The sequence below is a fragment of the Barbus barbus genome (genome assembly GCF_936440315.1).
Source record: "Barbus barbus genome assembly, chromosome: 32".
Classification (NCBI taxonomy): domain Eukaryota; kingdom Metazoa; phylum Chordata; class Actinopteri; order Cypriniformes; family Cyprinidae; genus Barbus; species Barbus barbus.
Window position 1 is genome coordinate 10743363 of NC_136760.1, and position 14341 is coordinate 10757703.

Genomic DNA, 14341 nt, shown 5'->3' on the forward strand with positions numbered 1-14341 from the left:
ATACTTGGATGTTATACACCGATCGGTCTGCAGTGACGCTTCAAGTCAAACATATACCTAATGAAAACGTAACACATGAAGAAAAGTATTTACATGGCAAGATCACATATCAAAACCGGAAACATGACTTTGACAAAATAAAAGACAACTAAAACAGACATGACATCTACAATTGCAGACATATTTTCTACAGTTGACATCTAAAGGATGCAAGTCTGAATTGTTCAACAAATCTTTTCACAAAGTCATCTAAATTCAAGACCTTGGTGTGTTTTTGATGGCCTAAGATGGCGGCGCGCGCAGTCGCAGCGGCTTCTCTCTCTCCCGACAAATCTGTGTTTTCCTGTTTTTTGTCTTGTAAGTCGCAATGTTTTTGCACATCTTCGTCTCGTCTACCTGTCTTTAAGCGCGCATACAGTCGTGAGTTTCTGCTCGATGTCGGCAGAACCACATTTTTAGAGTTAAACTCCGCGCACGCTGAAGAGCTGCGGGACCTCGGTCTGCTCCGAATGCCTACTCAATCACCGACCCCCACTACTGCATCTCGCCCACAGCGGAGGCGCTACAAGCGGCGTGAGAGGAAGCAGAAGAGGGGTAAGTGCGGAGGTATCTGAGCTAGGCTAGCGGCCAACCCACACAAGCCAGCTATCCCCACCATCGTACTGGCGAACGTACGCTCTTTGGACAATAAACTGGACTACATCCGACTACTCCGCTCTACTCAAAGGACTGTAAGAGACTGTTGTGTTTTTGTGTTTACGGAAACATGGCTTAACAAAAGCGTACCGGACTGCGCCATACAGCTCAACCAGCTAACATGCTATCGAGCTGACAGGGCTCTCGTCGAGGGAGGTAAGATCTGCGGCGGCGGTCTCTGTGTTTACATCAATGATGCATGGTGTCGCGACGCTGTTGTGGTCTGCAAACACTGCTCACCCCTGGTGGAGTTTATGATTATTAAGTGCCGGCCGTTCTATCTACCGAGGGAATATACAGCCATACTGCTCGTTGCTGTATATATCCCTCCCAGCTCCAGCAAGAACAACAGGAGTGAGGCACTAAATGATCTGTACCAGCACACCAGTGAGCAGCAGACAGCCCACCCAGATGCTTTTCTTATCTTGGCTGGGGATTTCAACCACGCAGACTTAAAGAGTGTGTTCCCAAAAATTCACCAACACATAGACTTTCCAACAAGGGGAAAAAACACTCTGGACTTTGTTTACACCACCCAGAGAGGAGCTTACAAGGCCCTCCCCCTCCCCCACCTCGGAGCCTCAGACCACATCACTGTCATGCTAATGCCTGCATACAAGACCGCTCGTTAAAGTCACCAAACCAGTTCACAAACAGATTCAAGTGTGGCCGGAAGGGTCGTCAGAGGCACTTCAAGACTGCTTTGACACCACTGACTGGAATATGTTTAAACAGGCTGCCACATACAACAATACCACAGACCTCCAAGAGTACTCAGAGACTGTTACTGCCTACGTATCCAAGTGCATTGATGATGTAACAGTCACAAAGTCCATCACTGTCCGGGCCAACCAGAAGCCGTGGATGACAGGGGAGGTCTACAAACTTCTGAACGCTCGGAACGCTGCCTTTAGAGCTGGAGATGAGGAGGGCCTGAAGACAGCTAGGGCCAACCTATCCCGCGGCATCAAAGAGGCCAAGAGACAGTACTCCAGGAGGATAGCTCATCGTTTCAGTGACAGCAGAGACACGCGGAGCCTGTGGCAGGGGATACAGACCATTACGGATTACAAGCCCCCACCACAGACCTGTGACAACACCATCCCCCTGCTGAACGAGCTGAATGCCTTCTTTGCTCGCTTTGAGGCACAAAACAGCACCACTGCACAGAAGACTCCACCTCCTCCCGGTGACCAGGTGATGACGCTGTCCCCGGACAGCGTGAGGAGGTCCCTCAGCAGGATCAATTCACACAAAGCTCCGGGTCCTGACAACATTCCTGGGCGTGTACTGAGAGACTGTGCAGTGGAACTCACTGAGGTCTTCACAGACATCTTCAACATCTCACTAAATCAGGCTGTTGTCCCCACATGCTTCAAAGCTACCACCATCATTCCAGTCCCTAAGAAGTCATCTCCATCCTGCTTCAATGACTACCGTCCAATAGGACTCACTCCCATCCTCATGAAGTGCTTTGAACGGCTAGTCTTGCACCACATCAAGTTTGTCCTCCCCCCCTCCCTGGACCCCTTCCAGTTTGCATATAGGTCCAACCGCTCGACTGATGATGCCATCACCACTGCCCTCCACCCAGTCCTCACACATCTGGAGAAAAAAGACTCATATGTCAGGATGCTGTTCATAGACTTCAGTTCAGCATTCAACACAATCATCCCTCAACAGCTCACTCACAAACTGGCCCAGCTGGGGCTCAATACCTCTCTGTGCAACTGGCTGTTGGACTTCCTGACCGGGAGACCTCAAGCAGTACGGGTCGGCAGTAACACATCCAGCACCATCACACTGAACACTGGGGCCCCCCAAGGATGTGTGCTGAGCCCCCTCCTCTTCACTCTGCTGACCCACGACTGCACACCATCACACAACTCCAACATTTTCATTAAGTTTGCGGATGACACGACTGTGGTGGGTCTCATCAGCAACAGAGATGAGACAAACTACAGGAGCGAGGTGAGCCGCCTGGCCGGGTGGTGCAGTGACAACAATCTCTCTCTGAATGTGAAGAAGACGAAGGAGATTGTTGTTGACTTCAGGAGAGTACACACTCAGCATGCCCCTCTGACCATCAACGGTGCGACTGTGGAGAGAGTGAGCAGCACCAAGTTCCTGGGTGTGCACATCACTGAGGACCTCTCCTGGACTAACAACACTGTAGCACTGGCCAAGAAAGCACAGCAGCGTCTCTACTTCCTCCGCAAACTCAGAAGAGCCAGAGCCCCGGCCCCCATCATGTGCACCTTCTACAGAGGCACCATCGAGAGCATCCTAACTAGCTGCATCACTGTGTGGTATGGCGCTTGCAACGCATCCTGCCGCAAGTCACTTCAACGCATAGTGAGAGCAGCTGAGAAGATCGTTGGTGTCTCTCTCCCCTCCCTCCAGGACATTTACAACACCCGTCTCACCCGCAGAGCCCTCCGCATTGCAGGTGATCCCACCCACCCGACACACAGCTTCTTCAGTCTGCTGCCATCAGGGAGGAGACTGCGGAGTCTCCAGGCGAGGACCAGCAGACTGAAGGACAGCTTCATACATCAGGCTGTCAGGAAGCTGAACTCCCTCCCGTCCTTGCCCCCCCCTCCCCTCTTTCACCCCCATTTAACACAGCAACACACTAGGAACTCTGACTCTGTGACACCCCCCCCCCAGCCCCCCCACACCCATAGGACCCCCCCCACCGACCAACAAACTGTGACCGGCACCTGTCACTTGTGCAGCATTGGCTGATCACTACCCATCCAACATTGACTGCAAATTACCTCTTCGGATAGTCTGACAAAAATCTATCCGAACAGTCACTTCGACTTGTCACTTTAACAGACTGATAAGCTCTTCTTGCACTACACTCATAACAAAACAAAACAAATCTGCACAGTTTTGTTTTTGTACATTCAACTGGTTTGCACTCCATCTATTCTGCCATGTGCCTTATGCACTTTATCTATCTCTCTTTTTTTATTTTTCTACAATGTCCTCAGACTGATAAGCTCTTTTGCACTACAAATATATCTACACAGTGTTGTTTTTATTTAACTGGTTTTGCACTCTATCTACCATGCGCCTTATGCCACTTTATCGATCTAATTCTTATTTTTTTCTACAATATCCTCATTTGTATATTTGTATAGTTGTATGTACATATGTTTAAACTGTATTTATCTGTATCTGAACGTGTTTAATGTTAACTGTATGCACCAAGGGTCTGAGAGTAACGCAATTTCAATTCTCTGTATGTATGTGCTGTACATGTGGAAGAATTGACAATAAAGCTGACTTGACTTGACTTGACTTGACTTGACTGTTTTGACTCAATGCTGAGAACAGCCAAACTCGACAATCTACTCTCTGCCACTGTAGACCCTGGGTGACTTTTGATATCTTCAAAGCTGAAAAACTCTGTTCACATGTGGCGCTAGTAACTGGTAATATAGCAGCTATTTTGTACAACCTGAACTGTTCAAAGAAACATCCTTCATAAAAGGATTCACTGCAATAATGCGTCACTGTTTCTTTTAGTGAATCAGTGAGTTCAACAGCCTTGAAGTGGTCAACAGATTTAGACTTTAGCCTCTTAGGCAAAATATAAATGTCAATTAACACTTTTTGGATTGTTTAACATTTCTCCTATTGTGTTTCTCAGAAGAAAGTAAGTCATAAGATCAATTCACACTGCACTAGCAGATGCAGACCAACGGCCACTGTCACCAGATTACAGTATGTCACTTTTCAGACATTCCAAATGCTGATTCTACATAGCTAAAATGATCACTAACCAACGCCAACAGATGCTGACAGGGGTAACACACTGATCTGACAAAACCCGACAAATGTGTCTGTTGCTGTCTGTCGGTGCAGTGTGAATTGGCCTATACAGCTTTGGAAGAGCATGAGGGTGCGCTATTCATTTTTGAAGGGACTAGTCATCAGTTGATTTTTTTATATATATAATTTAGTGTGATTCATTTTGTTTGTGTTGCAGTATGAGCAGAGAGGAGTGATCTGCAGGGATGCAGTGAATGACTGTGATGTGCCGGAAACATGCACTGGCGATTCGAGTAAAGTAATGATACATTTATATAAAATCATCATTTAAATCATTGTTATCATAATAATAGTAATCATTATAATGTAAGAAATTTATATATGCTTTACATTCATTTCTCAAACAGTGTCCACATAATGTCCACAAACTGGATGGTTACATGTGCAATGCTGGACTGGTAAAATAATTTCAGTTTTTCTGTCAAATATGAACCTTACATGTTTCTTGCAACCATAGTATTAAGCATTGTTACTGTATTTTGTTTACATGATTTACTGCGTAACACTGGCAGACATATCTTGTTAAACAATTACATGGATAAGATTGAAATTAAAATGAATTTAAATGTCCCAATGGGGGGCACTCAGTCATTTTTTTTAATTATTTGTTGTGCTGGCTGATTTGGCAGTTGGCTTGGATTTATAGTTAAACTTTTTAGTGCATGGACATTGGACACAAAAGTGTTCAGAAGTGTAAGTCAGGCTGAGTGTATACAGTATGTGTAAATGGTAAGCTGATGTACTCTCTTCTTGCTCTGTCAGGGGCGCTGTTATGGGGGTCGCTGTAAGACCAGGGATGCCCAGTGCCAGGCGCTCTGGAGCCACAGTGAGTAGCGTCTCTTATATTGGACAATATATATTGTTTATCATGAATATTATTAGGAATGCATATTAATATAGACATTATGATTGATACCAGCTTCTGATAATTGTTTTAGTCAGTGTATATCTATACTGTTTAGATGTTTTGTTAAATCTCAAGTCTTTTTTACATGATTCATATAATGCTTCATCATCAAAATATATTAATGTAAACAAAGAGATTAAAGATTAATGAAACATGTAAGAGGCCTGCAGAACTCTGCACTCAGCTGATTTGAAGATTTGAGGTGATTGTAGAAAAGAGTGATGATAGAGGCACAGACGAGGAGCAGCAACTGGACTGTGCTAATATTGATAACCTGCATCAGACAGGATATTAGAGCTGTCTGAATTTGTCAGATGAATTTCCTTAGATTACTTGCTCCTATTCAGATATTGGTCTGCATGGCATCAAATGATGGCTGTGATTACATAGTGATTTTAAATTGGTGCAATGAATCATTTTGAAAATAATTTTTTAATGTTTTACAAATGTCTGCTTACAATTCATAAATATGGAACCAATAATTAAGAGTAACCTAGATGAATTATTGCTATAAATGTATTTTTCATTGTTATTCCGTAGTCACTAGTTAGTATCCAATGTTCCCTTTCAGTCGGTCACTCCGAGTCACGTCGGATGACCGACAAAATTGGGATCTCGCCAGAGAGACCAATCCACTTTGAGTGTAACTAAACGAGCCAATGGACATTGGCATGCGATCATTGCATCCTGGTGCCGCTGATCACAGCGTGAGCATAAGAGGCAGCAGGTGCACCGCATTAATTCATCCTTTTGCTTCGGAGCCGAGTGGCAGTGCATCACTGCTGCTCTCCTATCCTGCGAGTGAGAAAGAGCGAGCGAGTGTTGGCGGTACGGCGCAGCAGCGGTGGTCACGTCGGACGGGAAAAAAGATCGTCTTCGGCTGACAACCACACGGTTGTGGTGGCCAGCTCCCCTGCGTGCTTCAGCACTGAAAGAGCAAATTTCTCTAAAAGAGCAACACGGGTGATCGCGTCTTTTTAAAGATGTCCTATCACCCGTGCGTTTCTGGGTGTGGTCGTTTTCTGCCGCCTCAGGATGGTCACGATTGCTACCTCACGTGCCTGTGCATTCAGCACGCTGAGGAAGCTTTCATGGATGGTTCATGTTCTTCTTGTGGGGACATGATCATCTTGGAGTTGAGTAATAGACTCCGTTATGTCAAACATGGCGGAGTCCCTCTGCCTCTGCCACGATCCAGCGTTTGTCCTGGCACCCGGGGTGATGCTGCGTCGGGTGGAGTTAGAGGTGATTTGAGGATCCCGGTGAGGGCATCCCCCAGTGGAGCTCCTCACCCCTCAAGCACTCCGCAGCCGGTGGAGCTGCCGAAGGAGCGTGCTGGGCCCTCTGCTGGACGGGGTGCACCAGGCGTTTCCTTCGGTGCCCCCTCTGATGACCAGATGTCGATCGCTGCATCGGAGGGTGAGCACTCTCTCTCCGGGGATGACGACTCGGCTGCTTTGCCCCCTTCGGGTGTGGTAGCGTTGTCCGAGCCAGACCCAGAGATGACGGCTATGCTTTCCCGGGCCGCCGAGAATGTTGGGCTCGTGTGGAATCCTCCACCGTGTCCCAATCCTTCAAGGTTGGACGAGTGGTTTCTCGGTGGGGGTCGTGCTGGTTCTCAGCGCCCCCCTCCGGTGCCATTCTTTCCGGAAGTGCATGAGGAGCTTACAAGATCGTGGAAGGCACCTTTTACTGCCAGAAACAAATCTTGTGGCTCCTCCTCCCTCACCACCCTCGATGGTGGGGCCGTTTTGGGGTACGCGGGCATCCCCTCGGTGGAGCGGTCTGTGGCCATGCAACTATATCCAACAACCTCTACCACCCTGCGGGGTGACCCGTGTCTCCCCTCACGGGCCTGTAAGTATTCGTCAGGTCTAACTGGCAGTGCTTATAGAGCCTGTGGGGAGGCGGCTTCTGCCCTCCACGCCATGGCGTTATTGCAGGTCCACCAGGCCAAAGACCTGCACGAGGGTGGTCACGACCTGGCGGTTCTACATGAGCTGCATGCTGCGACGGACCTCGCTCTTCGAGCGACGAACTTGACCGCACAGTCTCTTGGTCGTGCGATTGGGCGATCCAGAGATGGAGGAGACTGCTCATTGGGAGATGGTGACTGCACCACTCCCTCCCCCGGAGGAGGGCCGGGTGGAGAATCTTTTGTTTCGTTTTGCTCTTGTTCCAAGCAGCCAGCGGTAACCAAAACATCTATAAAAGAGCGATTTCCTCAATCTCTGGGTCTCAAGAGGAGGAGAGTGGTGACCCGTGCATCACGGGATCACTTCCCTCCTCCTCTCTCGACCGGGCAGCGGGTGGTTGCCCAAGAGCACCCCTTCTGCCCATTCGTGGAACCAGGTAAGGGCGGTAGCACTCGAGTCCCCGCTCCAAGTCGTCAAACGCCGGGCTGTCACAAGCCTCAAGCCGGGTTCCTGTGTTTCCTCCCGCACGAGGAGGAATCAGGTGAGTGTTACACTACACACCCAGACCCCGCCCCCTGCCGTCACAGGCCCCAGAGCAGGTCCCTGTGTTCCACCTCGCTGCCCCTCCGCGGGTACGTCGGTGGCCCCGCTGGTCCCGCTGGCACGGTCTCTCGGAGCCTGGCTAGCGCTCCCCAGTCCATCTCGGTGGCTCCTGCGGACCATCAGACTCTGCTACGCGATTCAGTTCGCCCGGCGTCCCCCCAAGTTTAGGGGCATACGGTTCACTTCAGTCAAGGCCGTCGATGCCCCTGTCTTGCGTGCGGAAATCACAGTCCTGCTGGCGAAGGACGTGATGGAGCCGGTCCCTCCAGCCGATATGAGGTCGGGGTTTTACAGCCCTTACTTCATTGTGCCCAAGAAAAGCAGTGGGTTACGGCCGATCTTGGATCTGCGTGTTTTGAACCGTGCACTTCACAAGATGCTATTCAAGATATTGACGCAGAAACACATTTTCGGGTGTGTCCGTCCCCTAGATTGGTTTGCAGCAATCGACCTGAAGGACGCGTACTTTCATGTCTCGATTCTCCCGCGGCACAGGCCATTCCTGCGGTTCGCGTTCAAGGGTCGGCATATCAGTATAAGGTCCTGCCCTTCGGGCTGTCCCTTTCGCCTCGCGTCTTCACCAAAGTTGCAGAGGCGGCCCTTGTTCCCCTGAGAGAACGGGGTGTGCGCATCCTCAACTATCTCGACGACTGGCTCATACTTGCACAGTCTCGAGAGCAGTTGTGCGCACACAGGGACCTGGTGCTCAGGCACCTCAGCCAGTTGGGCCTTCGGGTCAACTGGGAAAAGAGCAAACTCGAGCCAACGCAGAGGATCTCTTTTCTCTGCATGGAGTTGGATTCGGTCAACCAGACAGCACGCCTCACCCAGGAACGTGCTCAGTCGGTGCTAAACTGCCTCAAGACTTTATCAGGCAGGACGGCGGTCCCACTGAAACACTTTCAGAGGCTCCTGGGGCATATGGTGGCAGCTGCGGCTATAGTTCCACTCGGTCTGCTCCATATGAGACCGCTTCAGCACTGGCTCCATGGCCGAATCCCAAGGTGGGCGTGGAAACGCGGTACTCTCCGGGTTCAGATTACACCGGCCTGCCGCAAAACCTTCAGCCCGTGGTCAGATCCCTCATTCCTTCGGGCAGGAGTGCCCCTGGAGCAGGTATCCAGGCATGCTGTGGTATTCACAGATGCCTCGGCCACCGGCTGGGCAGCCACGTACAACGGGCACGCAGTGTCAGGGGTTTGGACGGGTCCCCAACTGCGTTGGCATATCAATTGCCTCGAGCTGCTGGCAGTACGCCTTGCCTTGAGCCGCCTCAGAGAGCACCTTCAGGGCAAGGACATTCTGGTCCGTACGGACAACACTGCGACCGTTGTGTATATCAACCGGCAAGGCGGTTTACACTCCCGTCGCAACTCGCCCGCCATCTCCTCCTCTGGAGTCAGAAGCATCTGAGGTCCCTTCGTGCCATCCACATCCCGGGAGTGTTCAATCGGGTAGCCGACGAGCTGTCTCGAGCAGCACTTCCAGGGGAGTGGAGACTCCATCCCCAGGTGGTCCAGCTGATTTGGAGTCAGTTCAGAGTTGCTCAGGTAGACCTGTTTGCATCTCCGGAAACCACCCACTGCCAGTGGTTCTACTCCCTAACCGAGGCAACGCTCGGCACGGATGATTTGATTTTTTTTTTTATTTGATTTATTAGACAGTAAAAAATAAATAAATGCATAACATGAAGTCATCACAATGACATTATACATTAATCAGAACTGTCGAGGATAACACAAGAAAGTTAAAAACTTATTTCCATTGTGGTCCTCGTTGTAGTCTAGATAAAGATGGTCAGGCAAGCTATAGATGACTAAGGTACCCTGTACATTCAACCACATCCAATACATACATATATATACAAAATACATACACTTCAATAATAAATATTCCTTAAGATTATTAGCATTTATTAGCATTTAGCAACCATTCACCACATGCTCTATTAAAACAATGATCTGACTGTCTTAACTTAATCTCAACTGGGAGTTTATTCCATTCCATTGCTGCCGTGTACAAGAAGGTGTTTTGCCCAGAACAGCTCTTAAATCTACAAGGAACTATGTCTGTGGCACTACCTCTAGTTAAATAGCTATGAGAGTTCCTAATAATCTTAAAATAATCTTTAAAATACTTTGGCTCATTCCTATACAAAATCTTTCGTGTCAATCTCAGTTTCAACTGTCTCACCCTGTTTTCAATTGTCAACCATTTTAATTTCTTACGTTCAGGAGAGCCAACATGGTTCCTATTGTTAAGATTTAAAATCAACCTAACTAATTTATTCTGTGCCGTTTGGAGTTGAACTTTTATCCTCTTTGGGGTGCTGCTGTACCATGTAGTACAGGCATAATCGAAGTGTGGCTGAATTAAAGCATTTGCTAACATTTTTAAAATTTCTTTATTTAGAAACTGAGCCTTACGTGCCAGGAATTTAATTCTTTGGTTCACTTTTATAATAACCCTTTGACCCATACTTTCTCCACTCACAGAACTATCCAAATCACAGCCTAAATATTTTACACAATTTTTAGCTTCAATCTGGGTGCCACCCACACAAATTTTGAGCTCAGGAGTCCTACTCAACTTTATTTTTGAACCAAATAGAATAGATTCAGTTTTCCCCAGATGCAAAGACAATTTGTTCTCTATCAGCCATTCACTTATGTTCTTTAACTCCTCACTTAAATGGTTCTCAATAACTTCTTTATCCTTATGGGAGTACACCAAGGCTGAATCATCCGCATAGAGAAAAAGATTACAATTGCAAACAGATTTCATATCATTTATATACAAGAGAAACAACAATGGGCCCAGGACACTACCCTGAGGCACCCCACACGTTATTTCTCTAGCCTCAGGCAGAATGCTGTTAATATCAACTCTTTGATACCTCTCAGTCAAGTATGATCGAATCCATTCACATGCCATACTGTTAAAACCTAGAGCTTTTAGTTTAATCAGCAAGATCTGATGGTCAACGGTATCAAATGCTTTCTGGAGGTCTAACAAAACCATGCCACAAAGTTTACCCAAGTCGATCTCACTTCTTAAATAATCTGTCAAATATAATAAACACGTATCCGTAGAATAAGATGTTCTAAAACCAGATTGCAATTCATAAAACAAATTAGAATTACTAATATAATTATTTATTTGCTCTTGTACAATTCTCTCCAAACCTTTTGATACAGCCCCCAAAATCGAAACTGGTCTATAATTACCCTCTTCTAATTTGCTCCCTTTTTTATATAACGGAACAACCCTAGCAAGCTTCAAATCTTTCGGAACTCTACCTGACATAATCGAAAGATTAAAAATATGAGTGAGATATGGAGAAATATATTCTGCAGCATCTTTTAAAAATCTGGCAGGAATTTCATCTAGACCCATTGCTTTTGAACACTTAAGTTCATTCAATAACTTTAATACCTCGTCCTGTGAAACCATAGAAAGGCCAAAAGAGTCTGCTACCACTCCAAGCTTAGAATAATAATTAATCATGACCTCACCATCATATAACCCAGGTTTTCTTGGTAGCTTTTCAACTAAATGTCCAGCAATAGAAGTAAAAAAGGAGTTAAATTTATCCGCAACCTTTAATTGATCAGAAGAGAGCTCCCCATTGATGTTAAGGCAAATATTTTTTGTCTTTGTCTTAAACCTATTACTGTACCCAATTTGTTTCAACGACTGCCAAAGTTTCTTTGGATTACCTTTATGCTCAGTTAATTTATCACGAAAAAAGTCCTTTTTACACATTTGAATCATCTTTTGCACTATATTTTTTAACTTCTTATAATTATCCAAGTCATACTGCTCTTTACTCTTCCTAAATACAGAAAAGGCTTTATTTCTCTTACTAATTGCTTCTAAAATATCACCATTCATCCAAGGTTCTGACCTCAGTTTTACTCTAATAGTTTTTATCGGAGCAACTTTATCTACTGCCTCTAAGAACATATTTTTAAACTGCCCCCATGCTTCATCAACATCTGAACATAACACTAAAGACCAATTCAGTGAATTCAAACACTCAATAAAAACCTCACGACTATATTTTTTCAATGACCTGATCTTAATTGTGTTTTGTTTCTTCAATACAATTTTATACTTTTTCCTTGTACAATAAATTAATGAGTGGTCACTCATAGTACAATTTACAACCCCACTCTGAGAAATCATAGATTGCTCAGATACCAAAATGAGATCAATGACCGTTTGACTCATTTTAGCCACACGTGTGGGCTCTTGAATTAATTGCTGTAAATCAAAAACCTGGCAAAACCTATTTAAGGCTTTGTACATCCCATGCTCCTTGTTAGAAACATCAGTATTAAAATCACCTATCATTATAACCTCATCCTTAAAATCACTACAGGGGACAAAAGATTCTTCCAACAACTGATAGAAATTATTCTGATCAGGAGGTCTATACAGAGCCCCCATTAATATAGGCTTACTTTTAATTAACTGTACATCAAACCACACAGCTTCAATAAAATCGTGATTTAAATCCATTCTACGATTAAAACAAATATCAGCCCTAATATAAACACATACTCCACTCCCATTACAATTTCTATCTTTTCTTAAAACAACATAATTTTCAATTTCAATTTCTGTATCACTGATCGAGGCGTCCAGCCAGGTCTCTGAAAAGCACACAATCCCAACTTTACTATTACACATCATCAATCTTATCTCATCTAATTTGGAAAAAAGACTGCGAACATTGAGGTGCATAATGTGTAGACCTTTAGTAAAACTAAAGTCCAGGAACGGAGACTCTGCCTGCAGCCCTTCCAGCACGGAAGCGTCCATATGAGTTTGTGCAAACCTCTCTGTGTGTCCCCTGCTGCCGCCAGCCTCCGACCGCTGACCATTCCGTTGGCACAGCCCGTCCGATGTTAAAGAAACTTCCCCCCACCGGGGTTCTACTGAGCCGTCCATCGTTGCTCCCACTGAAAGGCGATCCCCGATCTCCACGTGCTTGCCGGCTTGTTGTTCCAACTTCTCATCTAACTCCGTAACCACACACCTGCCTTCCAACGCACTGATGCACTGGCGCACAGCTGGCCCCAGGGCCTGCGCAAATATGCGTTCCCCCCAGTGAGCCTACTAGCACAGACACTGTGCAAGATCAGGGAGGACAAGGAGCAGGTCTTGTTAGTGGCTCCATATTGGCCCAACAGGACCTGGTTCCCGGAACTCATGCTCCTCGCGACAGCCCCTCCCTGGCTGATTCCTCTGAGGAAGGATCTGCTTTCTCAGAGACGGGGCACCCTCTGGCACCCGCGTCCGGACCTGTGGAAACTCCATGTATGGTTCCTGGATGGGACACGGAGGTTCTAAGTGAACTACCCCAGGAGGTAGCACTCACTATCGCTTCAGCACGTGCACCGTCCACAAGACGGGCCTATGCTCTGAAGTGGAACCTGTTCGTCGAATGGTGTTCCTCTCACCATGAGGACCCCCGGAGATGTTCGATCAGAGCCATGCTTTCCTTTCTGCAACAAGGGTTGGAGCGTAGGCTGTCCCCCTCCACCCTTAAGGTTTATGTTGCTGCCATTTCCACTCACCACGACCCCGTAGAGGGGAAGTCAGTGGGGAAGCACGATCTGGTTGTCAGGTTTTTTAGGGGGGCCAGGAGGCTAAATCCTCCTAGGCCTCCCTCCCTACCCTCTTGGGATTTGGCATTGGTGCTAAGAGCCCTACAAACTGCCCCCTTTGAGCCTTTGCAGTCAGTCGAGTTGAAGTTTCTCTCTATGAAAACCCTACTCCTGACTGCATTGGCCTCGATCAAGAGGGTAGGGGACCTGCAGGCATTTTCGGTCGACGAATCGTGCCTCGAGTTTGGGCCGGCTGACTCCAGTGCAACACTGAGGCCCCGGCCCGGCTATGTGCCTAAGGTTCCTACCACTCCCTTTAGGGACCAGGTAGTGAACTTGCAAGCGGTGCCCCTGGAGGAGGAAAACCCAGCCCTAGCTTTGCTCTGTCCTGTACGCGCACTGCGACAGTACGTGGATAGAACTCAGAGCTTCAGGACCTCAGAACAGCTCTTTGTCTGTTACGGAGGACAGCAGAAGGGGAAGGCTGTCTCCAAGCAGAGGATGGCCCACTGGATAGTGGATGCCGTTACATTGGCCTATGAAGCACAAGGTGTGCCCTGCCTGCTCAGGTTGCGTGCTCACTCCACTAAGGGTGTCGCATCGTCGTGGGCACTGGCTCGTGGTGCCTCGCTAGCAGACATCTGTAGAGCTGCAGGTTGGGCGACTCCCAACACATTTGCTAGGTTTTATAGCCTATGTGTCGAACTGGATTCCTCCTGTGTTCTCCCCTCAAACGGGTAGTGGCACTGAGAGGCCCGGCT

General features: G+C 47.2%; 1 protein-coding gene across 1 annotated transcript in view; it reads left to right on the plus strand.

The window, feature by feature from the left end:
- adam11 (ADAM metallopeptidase domain 11) overlaps positions 1 to 14341 on the plus strand; it is a gene marked incomplete at its 5' end in the record, with an annotated part of 70652 nt that overhangs the window by 41220 nt on the left and 15091 nt on the right. Inside the window, 3 exons of the mRNA XM_079389113.1 lie at positions 4697 to 4777; positions 4887 to 4937; positions 5302 to 5365. Coding sequence (XP_079245239.1) covers positions 4697 to 4777; positions 4887 to 4937; positions 5302 to 5365 — 196 coding nt within the window. The remainder of the gene's footprint in view (positions 1 to 4696; positions 4778 to 4886; positions 4938 to 5301; positions 5366 to 14341) is intronic.